This window comes from Struthio camelus, chromosome 4, assembly GCF_040807025.1.
Source record: "Struthio camelus isolate bStrCam1 chromosome 4, bStrCam1.hap1, whole genome shotgun sequence".
Classification (NCBI taxonomy): Eukaryota; Metazoa; Chordata; class Aves; order Struthioniformes; family Struthionidae; genus Struthio; species Struthio camelus.
In genome coordinates, this window is record NC_090945.1 from 86692897 (window position 1) to 86707397 (window position 14501).

General features: G+C 47.8%; 1 protein-coding gene across 13 annotated transcripts in view; it reads right to left on the bottom strand.

The window, feature by feature from the left end:
* Positions 1 to 14501, bottom strand: part of DYSF (dysferlin) — a 120522-nt gene that overhangs the window by 34009 nt on the left and 72012 nt on the right. For all 13 annotated transcript variants that reach the window (XM_068943888.1, XM_068943884.1, XM_068943881.1 and 10 more), the window contains 5 exons: positions 7746 to 7844; positions 6388 to 6516; positions 4308 to 4463; positions 2518 to 2609; positions 260 to 430 (listed from right to left, as the gene is read on the bottom strand). In XM_068943888.1, coding sequence (XP_068799989.1) covers positions 260 to 430; positions 2518 to 2609; positions 4308 to 4463; positions 6388 to 6516; positions 7746 to 7844 — 647 coding nt within the window. The remainder of the gene's footprint in view (positions 1 to 259; positions 431 to 2517; positions 2610 to 4307; positions 4464 to 6387; positions 6517 to 7745; positions 7845 to 14501) is intronic.

Sequence of the window (14501 nt, forward strand, 5' to 3'; positions counted from 1 at the left end):
ACTGCTCAGCAAGAGTGATCTAAAAGCCAGGGCTTCTCCAGTGTGAATTTGTCTCACAAGACAAATCATTGCTGTGAAATACAGCACCATACCAGATTTCCTGGGACAATCCTGAACCAGCAGGCTCACGGTCAGGGCCATACTGAGACATCAGCTTGGTCCCCAAGGCCAGACCTGCACTGCACAGCTCTGGGAGTTACAAGACCCACTGCCTGAGCCATCAGAGAGACCCACTGCCTGAGCCATCAGAGAGACCTACACGCAGTAGGTTTGGGGGAGGCCACAGCGCGCCCCGTATTTTGTCAGGAACCGGTTCTCCAGGTCTATGACAGTCTCTCCAATCTTCTCATCCTTCGACAGGAGATCATAGTCATAGAGTGTGATCTTCAAGTCCTTCTCCAGGGGCAGAGTGCAGCTCAGCTCAAACATCCTGTGCAACAGAAGCCAAGACAGTTCAAAAAGATGGAGGTTCACAGTGTCCCCCCAGGGACGGCCTGCGTGCTGCTGAGTGCCCCCAAGACGACAGAGCTCACACATCATCCCAGGCTTCCAGTACCACAGTGGACAACACAACCACTGCACTTTTTTGCTGTGTTGTAATGGCTAAGTTGGTGGACGTGCTTCTAAGCAAGCATACCCTGGGTTTTTTTTTTGCCTGGGGTTAGCTGATGATCTCATGAATCACTCTTGAGCAAACTTTGCCCCTGCCTTGGTTTCTCCATCTGCTAAATGGAAGTGATACTCGTCTCCAAAATATCTAATGAAGGAAACCAGCACATGAGAGTCAGGGATCAACCTTGCAGTGGGGAGAGAAAAGGGAAGAAATGACGGCTTTGGAAAACCATCTGCTGTTTGAGCCCAAAGCAGTGAAGGCTGTTTCCCAACCCATGCTGTACAACTCGGCACGGCCCTTTTAGGGAGAAAGGGGCCAGGTCAAAGTGATGTGAGTCCACAGAGCACTGCAGAACTTGTGGAGCTCTGCTAATGGTCTGCCAGTCATTCGACATGCACACATGAGAAGGTCCTACTCTCACTTATGCTGGCTTTCTCCTGAGTGTGTCAGACCTATCCTCTGCCCTCTCCCCTCTCCCACAGGGCTTCAAGTCAAGGTCGGATGAACCCAGAGTTTTTAAAAGAGGCTTTTTAAAAGAGCTTTTGTCTGTAGGCTCATGAACTGAGACCTACTCCCAAAGCCTCCTCATCCTCTTCCCCTTGTCCCTAGCACGTTTCTTCTGTGCTGCCTCCTCCTCATTACACGACAGTTCACACACTGAAATAACAGAAAGCAAGAGCAAACCTTCCTCTTCCTCCCGCTTCTCAAATGAAGGACAGTGAGAGAAAAGCACAAAGATCCTACCAAAATAAAGCACAACGATCCAGACAGAGCCAATGTCCAACGTTAGAGGCATCCTTTAGGCTCCGGGTGGAAGGTGGTACAATAGGGTGAGCAGAATGGCCCAGGTCTGACCTAGGAATCCCTCCACCTGCTGCTGAAATGCAGCCACCTCTGGGGTGAAATGTGATGCTCGTTTCCACAGCCAGCACCCCACGTTGCAGCAGCTTTTAAGGAGGGGAAGTGAGTGATTATGCCACCAATTAAGAGCACAGGAGGAACTGGGGTCAGCAGAATGTAATTAGCTAAAGCTGGAAGGCAGCCAGCAGCTCAGGGAAAAGCTCATGAAATGAGTGTTTTAATAGACGCCAGCAGCCAGGACCTTGGTTTTACATCTTGCTTTAAAGACTGGGTGGGAGGTGCAGCATGCTGTCTAGACAGCCTCTGGCTGGGACCCAGGTCTGGCAAAGGACGACCTGCCTCAGCAAGCAGACTCAAGGGGGATGGTCCCTTCCTGCACCCAGGCTGCCATGGGCAGTCCCCGCTTTTCCGGAAGCCCAAAGTCCTATCAGCACGTGGAAGCTAAGTGCCAAGTTTTGGTCTCCCTCCCTCCCTCCCTCAGGTGCATTTCAGCAGCCTGTCCCCTTGCTCTGATAAATACTCTTTTTTGAAAACAGCCTTGTCCCTTGTGTTTTATCCCAAGCCTGTGACCCAACCGTGAGAGAAACAATTCAACCAGTCAGCATCATGGTGACTGATAGCTCTGTTCCAGGGGGCTGTCTTTGAGCTGTCCCATGCCACAGACCGTGTCTATTCTAGACATTCAACTGAAGAGCCTAAACGAGGAGGTAAGCGGCCCCAGACTCTCTCTACCATCATTAGGATTGGTAGATGCCTCCACAGGGAGATCCTCAGATTTAAACAACCTTCTAGATGTTTTCTCACTCGCCATTGGCCATAGAGAAGACCCAGTCCATGCTCCATAGCTCAAAAGTCCCAGGGAGAAGATGAATGAAAGCTGTGCTGGGTAAGGCAGTGATGAAGCCAAGGCCAGACTCACTTCAGCAAAGTCAAATGCGAGCTGAGAGTGCACCAAGGCAACGGGAAGCTCTGGGCTGGCCTGGCCTTATTCCCTCAGTCTGACATAAAAGATCTCACGGACTCCAGACTGAACCAAAACTTACTTTCCGAAGACAGGCTCCAGCGTGCAGGGGATGTAATTGTCTTGGTCATTTATGGATTTCTTTCCCACTGAAATCTTCACATAGGGATCGCACTAAAGACGGACATAACAAAAAGAAATGCAAGAAAGAGTCATTGCAGGGCTGTGCTGACAGCGATATTGCTGGCAAACGGATAGCTCTGCTACCCTTTGCCCCAGCGAAGGGGATCTTACGCCACCTTTGACTAATGCTCCTTTTCAGGATGAATCGGACAGTCTGACTGTTATCTCTTTACTATAAATCTCTGTGACAACCAGTAAGGGCTACTTGCACTGCAATTCCCCTTTCAAGGGTGGCTGAAGGACTAGCTGGCAGTGTGGGACAAAAGTCCAAACCCTTCTGAAGTTCATGGGATAGAAAAATCAATACAGTAGCATGAAACAGGAGCCACTTATGGCTTGTTTGATGGACAGGGATTGATCTGAAGTCCTCAGGATGTTCTCAATCACTCCTTCTGAATCACCTATTTGGGGTTCGTTTTGAAAGTTTTAAGTTTTAAATCTACTCAAAAGTAGATTTAAAAATGCAGGGACCAAAATGTCAGAAGAAAATTATTTTGTTTAAAAACATGGCTCAAAACTCTTCATTTCCAAGATGCTGCATCAGCTTTAAAACTAAAATATAATGGAAGCTCACTTTAACATAAAGTCTCCCTGTGCATCTAAAAATGATATCAAATATTTTAATATATATTTTTAAGTCTTTAAACTTCTCTCTCATTGCTAAAACCATCCAGTGAAGCCAGTGTGAATTTGCAAAGTGCTTCCAATGACCCAAGTTGGTGTTTTTCCCAGGGAAAAAAAAATACCTACAGATAAAAAAAATTTCTGCACTTAGAGGGATGCATTGTCTTACCCAGATCACATTGATAAACCCTCTGGGGAAGATATTAGCTAGCTAAGCACCCAGACCGAGTTCCTCATCCACCTTTCCTTGACTTGAAGATTTTTTTCAGAAGTGAAGGATGGAAACGTGGCACCTCGGGGAGGTCAGTGTTGTGACCTGACAATACCCCCTAGTGCGGATCGGGCAAACAAGGAAGGCTTTTTGTCTCTCCTGACTGTGATAAGCTGCAGGAGACACCACAGCACAGCAGGAAGGTCAGACTAGGATTTGTTTTAGTTTTCAGGGTAAAAAGCATTTTTTCAGCTCCTTATTTTTGATCTTCGAGGGTCTCTGACAGGAAATTTCCAAGAAATTGGAAACATTCATTCCAAATCCATTTTCAAAATCTGGGTACATTAAAAAGCAGTTTCATTTTGTTCACATCAAAATATTTTCCCCTGTTTTTTTTTTTTTTAACTTTGTCCTTATTTTTCACTGGAACAAAAAGAGTTAAGAAGGATTTTTCCCTGAGTTTTTTTGCAAACTGAAACAAAATGAATATTTTCTTTTTGAACTGACACAATTTTTTTTTTGTTCTGAATTTTTCTTCCAGAGATTTGTAAAGCTTTGCAAAAAGTAGTCATGTGAACAACTTGATTTTGTTTCCCTTGGCACCAACATACAAAAAGAAAATCATTCAGCTATTTTAACTAGCCCTACTGCAAGATCCTGGGATTCTGAGACATTGCAACGCAGGGAGAAAGGAAGAGTAGATTTTTTTCCCTTTTTGGTATCACAGATGTTCCTAAATTTTAAGCCAAAGAGAAAAACATTTATCCATTGGAGTTGGTCTGCCCAAAGAGTCCACCTCTAACTCCTTGTTGGAGCCACCCCTCAGGTCTGCCCACCATTTCCCAGAAGGATACCTTTCCGTTGGCATCCTTGGGCTGCAGATCGAAGGCCCGGATGATGTAGACTCTGATGAGACACTCCTGGGGTCCCCTGGCCGGGAGCTGGTGAAATTGCCGTGGCGGGACTGGGACTCTGGGGTCATCTGGGAGAGGGTAAATCTTGAATGAGCCCTGTAAATGACACACATGTTCAGTTGTGCTGGTGTGCACACATGTGCAGACGGGTGAGAAGCTACTACTGCTCCAGGTGACCCAGTGCAATTCCACTCCTGCAAAATCAACATCGCGGCGGAGGCTGGGAGAACGCAGAACAATTTGGACCACGTGTGAGCTGGGGCGGGTGGGCTGCAGCACTTTGTGTGGTCATCAGAGGGGCCAAGGTGCAATGTCAACACCTGTACCACCAAATAACGCAGACTCAGCAACATTTCCTTGCTTCTACAGGGTGCAATTCACACCCATCTGCCTGAGCTCTCTTCCCTTATAATCAGGGACCCTCATCAAACCACCTCCAGGAACCAGTCCTTGCCCCACACCATCCCATAGACCATGCCCAGGCGTTGTCTGGGAGAGTGTAAGTTGGCTTGGCCCAAAACCATGCTGGCAGGCTAGCACCAACCAAACCATCTGGATGGCTGTGGGCTGGAGCCCAGAACCTTGCCCTCATTTACCTACTAGAATAGACCAGGTCCTACGGAGCACTGGACTGACGGGTGAGCCAGGAGCAGTCTGTATTGTTTACCCCGTCCCTCAACAGCAATGCAAACTCTGTCAGAAATCTGCTCAGAGCTGCTATAGCCCGTTTGTCCTTTGCGTCTTTTACTTCACTAGCGCTCAAGCTGTCATGCTGTTAAAAAGGTGTGAAGGAGCCTTGGTGCAAATGTGAAGTCCCTATAAGTTTTGGGCTGAGTTTTTAGCTGCAGGGATGGTTTTAAAGGTTGCTGAAACAGGCAGCTGCCTTTCTGAGTGAAGGGTGGGAGGAAGAGAAAGCAAATGCACAAATGTGCAAGTGTTTTATTAAACAGAGCTGACTTCTGCCTTTGCAAAAACAGTGAAATAGCAGGAATCAATCTCCGGGTATTACCTAGGGGAGGAGGGTATCAGGTCAAACGAGGAATGAAAAAAAAAAAACATTTAGGAAAAAAAAAAAAACTTCTTTCTTCCCAGATTAAAACAGGCTAAAGGCTGCCCTGAGCGGGTTAACAAGAGCAAAGGACTCATTGCTGCTCTGCGCTGGACAGACAGCGGGAGGTCTCTGAGCCTGTGCTGGGGGAGACTGGCAGCACTCATGCACACTTCCTACCACCACCCCAGAGCAAAAAGATGCTCCACAGGTTCAAGCCAGTCAACTGCAGGCAACGCCAACCCCAGATGGGTTTTTGCTCCAGGATTATGACGCAGCCTCTCTTGTGTTTGAAGTGTGCAACACACTCGCTGCTGGGGAATAAAGCAGGCAGACCTGCACCAGCAGCTTGTTTAGACTAGGTCCAGTAATGCACTTTTACGGCCCATTTCCTACTGAAGTCCTACCTGTAAATAATTCGTAGTCATAATCCCACTTAGGTCTACTCCACAAGACCTTCCATCCAGCAGCATGTGTTCCTGGCCGCATTTCATGCCCGTTCCCCATGCAGGTAGCAAGGGTGTCTGTCCCGGCATGAAGAGGCTGCATTCAGGTGTAAGGCAGCATGTGTCCTCTGCTAGCAACATGGCACCAGTCCACTATTTCACATAGACTAGAAATAATTTGGGGACGAATACCAGTTTCTGCTGTTTAGGTGTGTCTAGCGCTTAGCACAATAGGAGCTTAATCTGGGGTACAACTAAGCAATAAATATCAAAACCAGGGCTCAAACACCTGGGCCATGCAAGGACAAGGGGGACCCAGCACCTGGTGTGGAGGATCCCCATTGTGCCTGCTCTACCCCAGGAAGCAGCCCCTATGACAACCTGACTGGGAAAGAGGGTTTGAAAGCACGTTTGTGGGCTTAACATAAGGATGGTGGGCAAATGTGTCCTGACTGGGAGCCCATCAGCAATTAGCTGCTAAACTCAGCCTGGGTTGTGGGTAAAGGTGCTGGAGGTAGAAACATACCTTGAACTCCCCCACAACAGAGGGATCGTCATTTGAGTCCTGGGTTCGGCCGCGATATAGCTTGAAGGTGTGGCAGAAGTCAGAGAGGTGTTCAAAGTCCTCCACGTTTTCCAGCTCCGTCTCATAGACCTGGGAAGGGAGAGCCCAGGCTTGAAAGGGGAGGGCTAGCACCCTGGCAGTGCACCCCAGCAGAGCCCTACTGACACAAGCCTTGATCCAAACTCCCCAGGCCAGAGAAAACATCACCCTCAAGGACACAGTCCTGCAGCCTAGCATCCTTGCAGCCTAGCATCCTTGTTACCCCCCAGGACAAGAACAAAGAGCGGAAGACCTTTGACCACCCTATGATAACAGCATCTAACCTGGCAAGCCCAGACCTGTCCTGACAGTGAGAGAGGGCTGCAGACCCCGGCTGGTGTCCTGTCCCACGAGCCAAAGGCACTGTAGAAAACTAAGACATGGGGCTTGGATGTCCTGAGCAGGCAAAAATATGCTGAGGTCCCCACAGAGGGCTTTTCATTAACCAAAGAGACCTTCTGCCAGGACCATTTTCCTTGTGACCAGGCTAGGTTGTCCCCACTTCACTTCTACTTGGGCTCCTACGTTACTCTTGGCACATCCCCTAGAATGGCACTTAAATCTCCTCCTTCCCTTAGCAATCTCTGGCTTTCATAGGCATTTCCAAATATCTTCCAGGTTGCCAGTTCCCCACCTCCTCTGCCACTTCAGAAAAGGACAACCTCTTGAATGCTGAAGAGTGGAAAATTTTACTAGAAAGAATTTTCAACAGAAAATTGGATTTTCAAAATAGTTGTGTGCTTTTGGTTTTGTATCTTTAATAAAATTACCTCTCCTATGGGGAAAATGATCTAATTTTTTTCCTGGAAGACAAAAAGCCTAAACACTCAAAGTTTCAGTTCTCATTGAAGAATGCTGTCGTGCTTTGAGGGTATTAAAACTTGCCTGCACCATGCACCCTTCCCTGTTACAAGCCAGTACTCCAGGCATGGCACGCTCTGGCCAAAGGGACACAATTCTGTGTCACGGGGCATGTACTTCAGCAGGAGAGACTCGTTCAAGGAGGCCAGTGCCAGCAGAAGCCACCTGCAGCACCACTCCTTGGGATATCACAGCGCATACCCCAACAGAAATATCTGAGGTTTTAGCCAAGCCAAAACTCTCTAGTAACAGATATCTGGTTGTAAAAAACTATTTTTCCAACTTGCTTATCTACATCTTTATGCTCCTGTTCTGGAGGAATCCTGTTTAAGTCCCAGTTCCGCTCCCATCAAAGGTCATGGAAAAACATCAAGGAGAGTCAGGGTCCAAGAAGCCAGAAACCAGCCAACCTCACTTACCTTCAGTGTGTCAAAGCCCTTCTCTAAATAGCAGCCACATTTTTCCCTCTCTCCCATGGAAGCATAGAATTTGCTCCACCAGTCAATGAATTCTTCCTCCTGGAGGCAAAGGATAAAAAAATGAGACATCTCTACTAGTAAACCACAACGATCAATGACAGCAGCATCTCCCACAATTGCCCGAGGTGAAGTTTTGCCTTGTGCACAGAGCACAACGTGCTGGCCCCACCGCTCAGCCTAGTGCAGTGGGTCTCTGTCCTGCAGAGGTGATGAAGCTGTCGTGAACCCAACCTGCAGCTCCTTGCTCACTAGTTTAAAGGGGAAAGGTGTTTTGGGGATGATTCCAGCTCAAATCCACGTGCTTCAGCCACAGCGAGGCTGTCGCACACCAGCAAGGTGTTCTGGACCTAGACTCATCAGCAGGAAGGCCAGTTCTCCATAACAGAGTCAGGTAGAGCTCACAAGAAGCAATTGGCAGCATTTTTGTGTGTGTGGCAGATTTTGACCAGTTTGAGTGGTAGCCTGCTCAGAACCTTAATGCAAGACCAGAGAGAGGAAGAGATGAATTAACTCTCATGCTAACATGCTCCGGGCAGCTTGAAATTATGGGAGCACTCGATGGCTGCTCTTAAATACAAACCCTGCTTTGTGCTTTGCCTGGCAAGTTTCTGGGACAGGGGTTGCCTTCCTCTTTCATGTCCCTACACCATCCAACCTCCCCACCCAACCAGGCAAGACAAGTAAATGGACAAATGCTACTTCCACTAAAAAAACCCTGGTCCCCAGGTGCTGCACACCTCTCAGGAAGAACATAACTCTTTTCTCACTGAGAACGTAAGAAGAAACAGGCAAGTCTCGTACAGCCTCGGCCTCGCAACGGTGCAGTCCACGGCCACAATGCCGTTGCGGAGCGTTTGCCTCATCTGTTATGCAAGCTGGAGTTCAGCTCTGAGGATGCTATTCCAAGAAGAAAGCCGGCTGCCGGCTTCAGAAAATGTATATACTTTGTAAGTGCACAATTTCTGAAATTTATACAAGCAAAGATGAAGGGGCTTTGACTGTAATTCATGAAACATTCCTGAAAAATAATGATGTCTTATTTTAGAAGTCCACAAAATTCCATAACACTGACCTAATGGAGGAATCATAATAGAGGTTTATTGGACTTATATTTTAAGCCAACAGTGCAGGCTTTAAATTGCTGTCTTGAATAGACATTGTTTTTAATAGAAATATTACATAAATTAACTTTGAGGCCTCTGCTGCCTCTCTTTTTTTGAAAAAAAATTTTGTCTTTCATCGCTTCTCCTGTTTTATTATTTAAAAAGCTACATTCTAACCATCATGGCTTTATTATGACATTCCACAGGTACTGAGTTACAAAGAAAGCACTTAAACTAATCTGACGACTTACCCACGGTATCTTCTGCAGCCCCAAGACAAAGAATTTGGTTAGATATTTTTGCTGATTTCTACTGATGTTACAAAAAATTAAAAAAGGAAAGAAAAAAAATGAGGCAAGGGAAGCAGCTGGAATGTTAATAGCAAAGGATATTAATCCATTTGCCTGCAAATGGAAAAGCCAGTGAAAGCAATGGCTCTGCTACATGAGCAACTGGATTCAGGGATTTCATTTAGGAGTCAGGCGAGAGCCAAAAGCACTTCCAGTGTTTCATCTTGGAAGTGGTATAGCTCCTCAGCGCAGGGCGCCGGGTCCTGTGCCCTGGGGGCCGCCGGACTCGGCCTTTCAGACGTTTTCCCGTTCAGCATTGGGATAAAGTTCAGACCTCTCATGCTCCAGGGGCATGCGTGCTGAGGACCCTTCGCCCACAGTGGCCCAGGCAACGGGTCGGTCCCTGCCTCTTGCCTGCAGGTAACCAAACGTGACCATGTCACTAAAGCCTCCCCAGTGGCTCTGAGGACATCCTGGGAAGGGGAGCAGCAGGAAAGTCCTTTCCAGCCTTCTCTTTCCTAAGGACGTCCCTGAAGACAGGATTCTCCTACAGCCAAAGGGACAGATTTTTCTAAAAATAAACTCAGATTCAAGCAATGGCTTTAAAACTAGAATTTCACCAACATGCTGCATCTTCCCTCTTTAAAACGCTTCTGGGATTATGGCTTGGACACATATCTTACCCCCTCTGGGTGCTATGCAAGATTTAAGCTGTGGCTAATCTCTGTGAAGGCATTTCACTGAGGGGTACTTCCTGGGCTATCCACATTACTGAGCTGCTGAGGGTACCGAAACGCTGCACTCCCTTCGCCTCCAAATGCAGACCTGTGTCATACTAGTGCTTATCGGGATGTTTCTAATCTCATTTCTTTCCAATCAGGGTGCAAATGCATCAGAAATAACCTCGTTTTCTGTCAGGGAGGCTGATGCAGAGCCCTGGCTTTCCTGCGACTGGAAGCCAGGCCCACCAGATGCATTCCCAGATGGAAACATTGGGAGTTTGGAGTTGTTCGACACAACCCAGTTTTCACAAAATATGTTGAAAAGGTCATTGCAATCTGGGACGAAAGGAGCTATAAAACCTGAGAACCTGCCATATTGGCTCCTGGTCAAATTCAGTCATTATCCTCATCTCGCAGATGAGGAAACTGAGGCACAGACAGGTTAATGTCCAGAAAGCAAAGCCCAGAGCAGAGCCAGCACGAGACAGCTGAAGTCTTAATACTGATGCTTGCTCTCCTATGGATGACACACTCTTCCCTGTTTGAATATAGATAATTACAACACTAATAAATATTGCCTCCAAAGAACCTAAGCCACCACCTCTGTCTCAGATGTACCCAGCTGAACATCTGGGAGGCAGATTTCCTGCTGTAACACAGTTCTGCTGCCGGGATGAGCAGATCCCTGTAGAAACAGCCTAGACATTTTAAGCTGCTTGTTCCCACTCCCTTGTGGGATACGAACACCCCTGCATCGCAGCTGCAGTGGCGCTCACCCATCACCCACCACCAAAGCAAGGTGTAGGCTGTTGCCATGCAGGGAACGTACATGGGGGCACTGTGCCAACCTCTCTGCTGCAAATTCAGCCCAGGACCAGGCACGTGAGTGAGGAAGAGCAGTTGCAGACATGCTTGGGAGGAAGGAAAATCTGACTTTCCTTCAAGTTCTGCCCTAGACACCAGGACAGAGAGGTCAAAAACTGACTTGGAGCCTTGTACCTGCCAGACGTGGGAAGCAGGGGGAAGCCTTTTTTGCATTAACAAACTCCCTTGTCCTTGAATTCCAACATCTTCCCCAAGAGTGACCTGGTTGGTCAGCCTTGGGTCAACCTGGTTCTTCACCCTGCTTCTTCCAACCCGAGAAAAGAGTCCTTCTGCCACCTCGCAGATCATCCATGGAGACCTGCAGCAGCTCCAAGCAGCACTGTGCCCTGCAGAAAGCAACGCTGGAGGAAGAAGGAGAGAAACTGCATGCATCCACACGAGGAGCTTGCAGGATCCCTTGCCTTATCCTTCAGTTAACCCTCAAGGCATGTGCTGTCGGAGTTTCATAGAGAAATTATCAATTTCTTGATGTGTCACCTTTTTCTTTTCACTCTCTGTGAGTTTTGCTTAAATGTGGCCCAAACCATTTTCAAGGTCTTTTTTCTATCCTATCCTAATCCAAAAAATGGAAACGTTTGTGGCCAGGTGAGGCCAGGACCTGTTTTCCTCCAACAGAATCAGCCTGACCAGAGGCTCCATGTTTTTTTAAAAAAAAAAGCAAGACTGTCACATGCACGCAGCCACGGCACCTCCTTGTCACCACTCTTCCTCAGTGCTCCAGCTTTTATTTCGAGACACCTTTGCCAGCAGACCCGGCCTGCGGAGAGCCAGCTCACCATACAAATGGGTCTGGAACGGCTTCCAGCCAGTGACTGCGGTTGTGTCAGCGGCCGTCACCCGAGCACGTACAAAAAAAAGGAAAAAAAAGACCGCAGGAACGCTCCAGGGGCAGGAGCGAGACTGTGCTTGGTTGCAGAGGGGGTTATTGGCTATCGTTTTCAGCAGGAGATATCCAACACCACCAGCTCTTCCAACTAGCAGTAACAGGATAAGCCGTAAAATATGTGCTCTGATTTGGAACTAGCAAACACAGCAAATAACCAATTATTCCAAATAGTTTACAGATTTTGACTTATTTTTTGGCGTGCGTTAGCTTTGCTAAGTTGTCATTTGATGGGTTATTTGTATTTCTTACAATCGAGGCATCGTGAGCCAAAATAGTGGTAAGAACCGGTTAGAAAGCACCTTATGGTGCTTCGCATGGGAGAACGGGGGATTCTCACTGCTTTTTCACAGCTCCATGGTGCCCGAGGCTCCCCATAAGGATGACACCTCTCCCGCTCGGAGACAGTCATGGCTTTCTTGGCTCCAGCTACCGCTGCAGCCTTCAAAGACCCTTGGTGGCAAACAGGCATTTTGCACTGCAGTGAGTAGCACCTGAGGCGTGTGAAGAGCTGGCATTAAAAACGGGCCAAAACTGTAGCTATTTCCCCTGAATAGCTGAATTGCAAAGGCAATGCCTCCAGGAACAGGAGCCCCTGGGTAACCCAGCCTGCGACAGCCCAGGGTGCACAGTGGGGAGCCGGCTGGGGCTCATGGTCCCCCCAGCCCTTTGTACAGTAATAATATATTATTTATTATTATTATTATTATTATTATTATTATTACTGAGAGTGTGAATATTTGCAAAGAAATGTTTTGGGGGTCCGTTAGCACTGACAAGCACAGTAATATCGCTCAAATGGAAGCACCTGAACATTGCAAATGGGCAACTGAGGCCCAAGACAACTTAAAGGATTTGACCGAAGTCGTGCAAAAAGCCAGTGGCAGAAATTTGCTGAATGACTCTCAGGGTTTCACCCACCAAGATATTGCCTCCAAACAAGGCCACGTTTCAGGCTTGAAGAAAGATCTGAACCTCTGCTTTCATGAAAAATGCAATTTATCCTCCCCACATATACTGTGCTTATTCTTTGCTTGCACAATCAACTGTCCAGTAATTCACAGCTACACTTGTTGACATTTTGAAGCAGTTCTTCCAAAAAGAAATAGCATTTCTGCATTTGCCCCTTATCCTTAACAAGAATCACTAATACTCCTGTTTATTATTATTACTATTATCCTGGCGCACCAGCATCCCTGTAAGGACTCAGTTCGCACTGTGCTATGCTCTGCAGAAAAAGAGAAGAATGGGAAAATGCCCCAGTTTCCACTTAAAAACTGCTCTGAGAGCAGATCCCAAAACCAGGCCAAAGGCACAGAGTTTTAGAGGTATCTACGAAAGGGATCTCAGAGTGACCAGCTCAGGTTTATGTCTACATCTGCTTGAGCTTTGGTCACCATGCAACTGACTGAAGGTGGGCACTGACTTCTGCATAAGGTGCACTGTCCCTCAGCACAGTGGACAATGCCCGAGGGCTCCCCACTGTCCTACGGAGAGGTGACACCAGCCTGCAGCATCGCCAGGTTTGCGCCAGCAGGCACCCGGGAGGCTTCACAGCACAGCCAAGCAGGGAGATGCCACCTCAGTCCTTGGAGAGCGTTGAGGAGTCACCAGGCAGGTGGAGCTAACAGGGCCTAAGTGCAAGGAACGATCTCAGCAGCCTCTCAGGGGCTATTCTGGCCCTGTTTCTTGAGATGGTTTGAAAAAGGGATTTGAAGGACAATAATGAGGCAATTTCGTGAGTATTTACAGACTGCTCCTCCCAGGCACGAAGGGGCAGAATGGCTCATGAAAGGGCTGGTTCTGAAATTTTGAGAAGTCGTGGAGCTCCCTTTCACCCTTTGGAAATGAATTAACCACTTGAACTCCAGAGAGAGACAGATCTGGAGCACAGAGGCAGTTCTGTGAGACACCAGTCCTTTTGCTTATGCCCAAGATTTTCAGGAGCTACAAGAGAGGGATAAAGGGCAGGCTCTTAATTTTGTCTAGGTAGCCTTTGGCAACAGCTGCTTTCAGACGAGAGCAAAGAAAGACCAGGTCACAGGGGGTTTGGCATGAACTTGGAGGGGAGCTCCAGAGGCAGCAGGGTTAAGGTGCTGCGAGAGCACCACGTCAGCAGTGGGAAAAGCAAGAGGATCAAGGGTGGACTTCTTCATGAGGGGGAAAGCGAGAGCATATGCAATTATGAGGCCAGTGCAGGAAATGCACATGAAGGGAGAGGGCTATAAGGATGCTCAAGCAGCTACCAGAACTGCTTCGAACTTGCTCTGTAATAACAACTCCCCAAAAATCCCATGCATGAGGCTACTTCCAAGGAAACAAAATCGGAATTAAGCTACATTTTAAACAACTGCAAATATAAGCGCTTGGATTCATACAGGCTCCAGGCCGAGCCTCAACCATCAGCTCGGGCAGCTCTGAAATGGAGTGTCCATCCCACTGCTGCTTCTTTACCTATATATACAGGGAGCCCACAGGTGCAGGGATCACTGTCACAGAGAGTGGATACAAGGGCAATCGCCTCTCGCTGGTGGGTTTTGTGGTCCAGCTAGCAATGCTGTTGACATTTCCATGGCCGTTTTGGGGACTGGGATTTTTCAAAGGATTCCCAGCACACTGAGGCCTTGCTGCTGGGAGGCAGGCAGGCAAAACGCTTGAGATGAAAAAAACAAAAACCATGTGGACTGCACCAAGGAGATGGCTAGACTGATCTTAAAGCTTGTCTCTCCATGAAGGGCAAGTCCACGAATTTCCTCCTTCCACTCCTTTGAGCCACAAAAGCCCCAGTGAGGAGGCAGGACTCTACAGAGTTC